Source organism: Leptosomus discolor, chromosome 18 (genome assembly GCF_034619465.1).
Source record: "Leptosomus discolor isolate bLepDis1 chromosome 18, bLepDis1.hap2, whole genome shotgun sequence".
Taxonomy (NCBI): Eukaryota; Metazoa; Chordata; class Aves; order Leptosomiformes; family Leptosomidae; genus Leptosomus; species Leptosomus discolor.
In genome coordinates, this window is record NC_141408.1 from 8,420,572 (window position 1) to 8,428,538 (window position 7,967).

General features: G+C 44.7%; 1 protein-coding gene across 4 annotated transcripts; it reads left to right on the forward strand.

Annotated features, from left to right (window-relative positions):
* Positions 1–1,864: 1,864 nt before the first annotated feature.
* On the forward strand, positions 1,865–7,731 carry TUBD1 (tubulin delta 1). Of its 4 annotated transcripts, XM_009961045.2 has the most exons (8): positions 1,865–2,036; positions 2,631–2,778; positions 3,212–3,428; positions 3,975–4,206; positions 4,997–5,161; positions 5,849–5,989; positions 6,522–6,705; positions 7,625–7,731. In XM_009961045.2, exons 1-8 carry the CDS (start codon positions 1,865–1,867, stop codon positions 7,725–7,727), a joined length of 1,362 nt encoding a protein of 453 aa, XP_009959347.2. In that variant the 3' UTR covers positions 7,728–7,731. The 4 variants fall into 4 exon arrangements, with proteins under 4 accessions (XP_009959347.2, XP_086331307.1, XP_086331306.1 ...); XM_086475181.1 differs by lacking the exon at positions 6,522–6,705 and having other exon boundaries at positions 5,849–5,996; positions 7,619–7,731; XM_086475180.1 differs by lacking the exon at positions 4,997–5,161.
* Positions 7,732–7,967: the final 236 nt, after the last annotated feature.

The window sequence follows — 7,967 nt, forward strand, 5'->3', positions numbered from 1 at the left end:
TGAGCCGCGGCGCCGCCGCCCCTTCCTGGCTGTGCTGGGTGCACGGGGCCTGGGCCGCCTCATGGGCCCGCACCCCCCAACTCCGCCACGGACGCCATCACCGGCTGTCCGGCCTCAGCGCGCCTGCGCCCCCGCCCCGACTTCGGGCGCCGCGCAAGCGCACAACCTATTCCGGCATTGGCCGGCGCCGCACTGAGCATGCGCGACAAGCACGCCGCTGGGCGGACGGGCGTGGGGCGGGGACCGAGCATGCGCGATGCACTCCCCCCATGCCTTGCTCCTGGCACAGAGCACGCGCAGAGGGCGCAGCGAAGCCGCTGGGAAGGAGCATGCGTATAGACCTTTGTGAAGCCGGGAAGACTGATCCCTTGTGCCCGATCTGTCCGGTGTCCCTTCTGAGCATGCGCGAAGCGGGTTGTTCGAAGGCGCGTCTCGATCCGAACCGGCGGGGAAGGCGATCGCGGAGCCAGGTGGCTGCGCATGCGCCGTCGGCACCTTGAGCGCCTCAGCGAGGGGTGCCGAGGTCAGCCCTGAGGAGGGGCGGGCGGCGAGCGGGGATGAGGGCGGCCGGCCCTGCCCGGGCGGGGGCAGGCACCCCGGGAGGGCGGCTGGGCCGGCGGGGAGGCCCGGGCGGGAGGGAGGGGAAAAGCTCTGGAAGGGGGCGAGGTGGCCGAGCGACGTGAGGGCAGGGTAGCGGGCAGCACCGGGAACATGGCGGCCCCGGAGGGCGGGCGGCCGTTGGCCAGGCCCTGGGGGCACGGCGGAGGCCGAGCGGGCGGGGGGGCTGTTGGCCGGGCCCTGTGGGCACGGCGGAGCCCGAGTGGGTCTCCCTACTGCAGCTCCAGAGAGGAGGGCGCGAGAGACAGCGCACGGGAGGGTCGGTGTCACACGCGTGGGTTGGACATGAGCCTTTTCTGAAAATAATTCATATCTTTTATTTATTTCCTGCGGTGAGGAGTAGCTCGGTCTTGCAGCAAGGCACCGGCTGGCCTTAGGCGGGGAGGTGCGGGCTGGCAGCGGTGCTGAAATCGAGCCCAGGAATCAAAAATAGCACATACCTGTCTGCGAAATGCAGCAGGATCGAGTTACAGGCGCTGGCGGTTAGCCAAAAAAATGCTGTTACAGAAGTGCTGCGGCACAGCTGGGATGATAGTGAAAAATAGCAGCCCAGAATAATGAAGCGAGTTGGGGGGAAAAAAAAAAAAAAAGTGACCTTGTTTCTGTGAAAAGAGAATAGAAAAGTCAGAAAGCACAGCTACTGCAAAAATGCTGAGTGGAGAAAAAAAAAGTCAAAACATACTAGTACTGAATCAAAACCGTTTCTCTTTGTGGTGGAAGCAAGGGGAATACTCTAGGGAATCCCTTTGTCACCTCAGCAGATTTTGGCATCAGGCGCACAGCAGTACAGGACTGGAAATCAGCTGGATTTTTGAACAGGCTTCACATTTCTAAAGGCATATGGTACTTTCTTATTATGCTTTTACAGCCTAATCCTATAACTTTGTTTGAGTTATAATTATTTGTTTCTATCCTGCCCTACTAAGCAAAAGTAAGAAAACAAAGACTTTGCTGGCTGTATGGTTGGTTTCAGCTCCCTCCAGACGCATAGCAACAGTAAACAGATTGATTTCCTGTCAACCGCCATCTCCATTCCTCTGACATTCAAGAGAAAGTGCTGACAGTCTGCTTTCCCCCAGAAACAGCCAGTGGTTCTAGCGTAGCCTTTTCCTTCTCACTAGAAGTTCTCAAAAAATTGCAAAAGTGATCAGAAATCTACCTGTCAGAACTTTCTTTCCCCCTGTCTTTTCCCCAGTTACTAAAGGCATACTTTTCTTTTTTAGGCTTAATTACAAAGTGAATAAGAATGTCAATCATTACAGTCCAGCTCGGTCAGTGCGGTAATCAAATTGGTCAGGAGGTGTTTAGTGCGATCTGCAGCGATGCCCATGGCACACACGGGTTGTGTCCCAAGAAGGAGAATGAATCCTACTGTGACACTTGCAAAGAACGTTTTTTCTGCGAGGAGGAATCTGAAGGTACAGCATTTAAGTGTTTGAGTCCCACAGAGGATCTAGTTTCCAGCCTAATAAAAAGTGCAGAAGTAATAAAAGTCTTACCGCCAGCTGAAGAACGAGTTTTACCTTCAGACTTGAAGAATTGTCACGACCCTCTGCCTTCACAACGTTGCTGACAACCACGGAAGCAAAATCAGTGCAGTAAAGTGTCTGAGGCCACAGAGCAAGTCTCCAGTAACACAGCTGGAAACGGGGCATATATGCACACGTCATCTTTCCTTCCAAACATCTGCATTTTCTACTGTAGATAGGTCATACCATGGAGCAGGACCCAGAGTATCTGGATTTGGTGTTATCAAATGTGTTAAGTGGTTTCTTTCCCGCACAACCTAAGGTCTCTAGAGTTCAGATTTGCCTTTGGAACAACAAATGGTTCTCCAGAAACCCAGGGCATTACCAAGTCCTTTCTGTACCCGCCTGTCCTGTCCCATTAATGGTTCAGCTTATGCGGGTGGGAGAGACACAATTTGGGCCATGGTGCAAGTCCGTCCATCTTGTGTAAACAAGTTCCATTATTGGCACATTGTTCTTAGTTTTGTTTTTCTTCCTATTTAGTACCTGTTGCCCGAGCTGTGCTTGTTGACATGGAACCGAAAGTAATCAGCCAAACCTTATCAAGGGCTGCCAGGTCTGGCTACTGGAAATACGATGATCGGTCGCACTTCTGTCAGAAGCAAGGGTCTGGGAACAACTGGGCAAACGGGTACGAACAATTGTAAGGGAACTGTGGAGGCTGAGGAGCTGTCTAGACTCTCTAGGAGTGGTACTGTTGCAGCTGTGCGAGTATGTAACATCGACTTGATTTATTTTTAAGTTAAAGTAGCAATATACACAGCAGCGAAATTTCTGAACTGCTTTTTGCAAGGTGAAATTGGTATTTACAGTGAAAATGTAACATTTTAGAATTGAGTGAATCTATTTGATTTAAGAACAGGAAACAATACAGACAGTTTATAAACAGCTGTTTTGCAAAATAAATGTCACAGCTGAGGATTGTTTACTGCAGACAGAATGGATGACAATGTGAGGTTATCTAAATCATAATAAGAAAAGCATGCTTTGTGAATAGCTTCACCTCACTGCTTTTACTTTGATATAACCTGCCACGTCTCGCTGTTTTGTCTGTTATTCAACAGTTACTCTGTTCACGGGCCTAGACACAAAGAAGTAATAATGAATCTGGTGCAAAAAGAAGCAGAGAAATGCGATCGACTCGGTGGATTTTTCACAATAATGAGCATGGCTGGTGGTACAGGATCTGGCTTGGGAGCATTTGTGACCCAGTGTTTAAGAGAAGCTTTTCCAACCTCATTTATACTAAACCATGTTATCTGGCCCTACGGCACTGGTGAGGTGAATGTCATATTTCCCAGAGATACTCTGCAAGTTTATAATCACTGTTTACTTTTTAACATAAAATATCTGCAACTCAAACAGAGAGGAGGTACATTTTACTTTTTTAAAAGTTCAACATGACAGAAAGTAACACAGCTAATGAATTGTTTGCCTAATATTTAGCACACATAGTTGTTCCCCCCCCAAATATTCTTGATAGTATCAGTGCTAAAGTACAATGCAGTTTCATGAGAAGCTCTATTAGCTAACTAGAAATCTCCTGTTATGACAGTATCTTGGCATTATAAGCAATTCTCAGACAGATTTTATTCTAGCATGTTTGTATGAAGTGAGACAGATAACATGATTTTCACAGGTCTTGCTCTCTTTCCGTGAAAAAGCTCTGCTAGCTCCTGACCTCATCCTGCACTTTGGCAAAGAAAATGAATCGCTCCCTGAATCGTAACTGAGGAAATGACAGGAGCCAAGGGATTATAAACTACAGAGATTAAGTTGTTGGCGTCTCATTTGTGTGTGGTTTTTTGTTTGTTTGTTTGTTTCCAGGTCATTGTTCAAAACTACAACTCTGTTTTGACTCTGTCACATCTGTACCAGTCATCAGATGCCCTTCTTGTTCATGAAAATGATGTCATCCACAAGATCTGTGCTCAGTTGATGAATATCAAACAGATCTCCTTCAGGGATGTAAATCGAGTCATTGCACATCAGCTGGGGAGCGTTTTCCAGCCCACTTACACAGCAGAAAGTGGCTTGCACTATAGCAGAAACCCATTAGGTATCTAACTGTAGTATAGCTGCCCGATGCATCCTCCCACACCTTTCTGTAATCGTCTCATGTTGTGAATTTAAGTTTTCCAGTTTCCTTACTCAAGTATTCGGATACATCCCAAGTTTTAAGTGAAGCAAAAGACTAAATTTGAAGTTCAATTGCAATTTTGTAGCAGGGTCAAAAATAGATCTCAAGCTTCTGGTTCCATTCCTTACCAAAACAACCCTGTTTCTCCTTTTTCGGGTGATTACAGACACCCTTGTACCTATTTACATTTCAGAGGATGTTTGTTCAGGACAGTAATTTTGGGCTGGTTTACACTTCCCATGATGTTAGGAGTTTGTACAAACTGAAACAAAATGACAGTTTTGTGTTTTGCTCAGGCAGAAGACAGGCTAGTACAACTTGACAGCAAGGAGCAACAGGCTGACACTTGTATCTTTACGGGATTAGAGAAAGTTACCCCTACTGCCAAGAGTTTCGCTTGTAAAATTGAACTTTCACATCTGCCTGCCAATCTCCTTAGCAGTGCATAGGGTCTTTGAGGTTTTGAGCCAAATGAGTCTAAATTGTAAAGTAAGAGCTACTGAAAAGCTTGTGTAGAACTCAGCGGCATGTAGCCAGTTTGCGTTACTTTGTCTGATGTGTCTCCCCATATTTGTTAAAACCTTCTATATCCTGCTTCGTTTCTTACCTTCAATTACTAGAGCTTTATAAAATTCCTCACTCTCTTCTCCTGTTTTGGCCTATGCAATATTTTTGTCAAACATGAGCAGCTGTTAATTTCTTCTTTCAGGAGACTTAATGGAGGCGTTAGTTCCACATCCCGAATTCAAGATGCTGGGTCTTTGTAACATACCTCAGATGCCTGAAAACTCCCTCGCTTACAGCACATTCAGTTGGCCTGGACTCATCAAACATTTAAGGCAGATGCTCATTGCTAACGCTAAAATGGAGGAAGGTAAAAAGCATTCACTCATCTTCAGTATCCATCACTCTCCAAGCGTTGATTTTTACAGATGAAATAAAGCTTATTGTTTTGTGGAGCTTACTGACTAGCTTTGGTCAGTTCAGAAATGAGTTGCTGCCCTCCAACAGCAGGAATTTCCCTTTACACAGCCAGCTGCTCCTTCACTCAGCTGCCACAGCAGCTCCCAGCTCGCTCCCATTTTTTCTCCCAGACATCTCTGGTAATTATAACCACTGAAAATAGGCAAAACAAACCAACAGTTTTTGGCTGTGCACTTAATTTACATGATTCCTTTGGAACATTCCTTGGATAGTTAGTTCTGCTATCCTTTTTCTTTTTACACCTTCTACTAATAAAAATCATGCTTAGCTCTCCCATATCATTTACATGAGAAGTTTGGTACAGCTTCCAGTTATGCAAGGAATGGGCTGGCAGATTTAAGTATAGAAACAAGTATGCGTTTTCTCTGGTAAGGTTAGTGACTGGCAGGCAAATACTGCTGGATTAGCACTGGTTTTCTCTGAGAATTGTGTAATTGCTGCTTAACTAACACGCAGAAGCTACAAACTCTAATGTGATCTCAGATGGGGCAAGGTGTTAGTTACCATCTGCCTCTTCAGCTAGTCTGAATCTGTATTTCATGAAATATTAACTTTCTTTTTTGCCAAAACCTCATAGGTATTGATTGGCAAGTACGACCACCATGTCTAGGCTCCTCCATCCCCTCCAGTCATTCCACAAACAAGCCACAGCATTTCAATACTTCCATTGCCAACCTGGTTATCCTGCGAGGAAAAGATGTGCACAGCGTAGACTTAGGTAAGAAGGAAAAACACAGCACCTCAGTGATTCTCATTTCACATCTCGCTGTTTTCTTTGCAACCATAGCTGGTGAAAGTGAAAAAAACCCAAGGCCACGTATTTGACTGCTAAGGTCAATATTCCCTCTAGAAGAATTTTGATGTCCAAGGCCACTGTCTAATTGCTTAGGGCTGGTGTGTTTGCAACCAACTTCTGTGTTTCCTGAAGCACTTCAGGGAAGGAGAAAGAGACTAAAGTCCATATATACGATAGGATTCTTGGCTACATTGTCTGAAAGCATATTTAGCTGCTTCTGGAGTGATAAGCGTAGCTTGCAGATGAAGTACTGACACAAGAATGTGCTTTTAGATAATCTAATGAATCTGTTTAAAACAGTTGTATTTTCAACAGGCCGACCACTCTGCAGATTTTTTTCAAGGCCTGAATTCCTCAGCCAAGCATTGAGTAGGTCACACAGGACTACTGAGATCAAGACGTAGGAGCTTGTAACTTTGTATTTCTCAAAAGGGCTCTCTTTTTTCTGCTACAGGAGGTTTTCGAGATCCTTCATTATATACATCATGGTTAAACCCTCAGGATGCTTTTAACGCGTGGAAAACACCAAGAGCCTTTAACAAGTACGAGAAGTCTGCTTCTTTGCTCAGCAATAGCCAGTTCCTGCTGAAACCTCTTGACAATGTCGTAGGAAAAGCTTGGAATATGTTTGCTTCCAGGTAAGTGAAAACGATTATGGCGATACTTGACTAATAGCTGCCAATATCTTCAGTGGTAGCAAAATCATTGTAAATACAGCTCGCTCTTTCAGCAAAGTAAAGGAATGGCGAATACGCATGAAGACTGTTCCCACACTGTAGTGGAAACATTTTTATGCTTGAAACATGATGGCAGGGTAAGGAACTCAGAATAGTGCTTATGTTCTGTGGATAAGTGAGACCACATACTCTAGGGCTGACAGTTTGACTGTTTCCTCAGTACTAAAACTCCCTAAATTTAGGGCATTCCAATGTCACCATTCTAAAAATAACACATAGAAACTCTTTTACTGGTGTAGTTTCTAAATTGTGTACAGACATGCTGCATGGTCTGGGGAAAAAAGTTCCTGGCTCAGTTCAGAAGCCTTTAAGGGATTTATTTGTGTGTTTACTAATGTTCCTGTGCTAAACATGTCTGCTAAACATGCGTTTCTAGCACAGGAATTCTCCAATTAAAAGACAAAAGAGGAAAACTGCTGCCAGTACCAGCTGTGACAAAACCACCACTGATGAGAAGCAAGCTGTCCTGCCCACGTGGGTTTAGGCTTTGTATCGCAAATCTATAAATCACTTTTCTCCTCTAATAATCGCGTCTCCTCCCATTTCCCGGTTAGCCCAATCTTGTTAGCGGCAATTTTGTTTCCTTAAGGAATATGCAGAGTTATAAAACCTATGAGAAACAAGTCACGACTTACTGATAAGTATGAATTACAAAATGAGTTCAAGAGAGGACAGTAAAAACTAACCAGCATGGTTACTGGCTGGAAACCAATCTTCATTGGAAGTTTTTACAGTAACTATACAATCTGATTTCATGGGTCAGATTCTTCACTGATTTCTAACGTCTTATCCATTTTCCTACTGTGACTTCAACACACAGAGCCTATATTCACCAGTACACTAAATTTGGAATCGAAGAGGAAGATTTCCTGGACAGCTTCACAGCTCTGGAACAAGTTATCTCCAGTTACACCACCCTTTGATTTTTTTTTTTTTTTTTAAATGGTCTGAAATAGAGCTTTCCTGCAAGAACCCAGCGCTGGAAAACCTTCCATCAGCTTCCTGAAGTATATAAATTACTGGACTGTAGCTATTTTTCAGTCTTGTAAGCAGTGTGTGCGTGTGCTAGAATAGTAAGAACTGAATCCAAACTGAATATATTCATATGGGGAGGCATTATTCATATTTAATATATCTAATAAATAGCTATTTTTCACTACCTT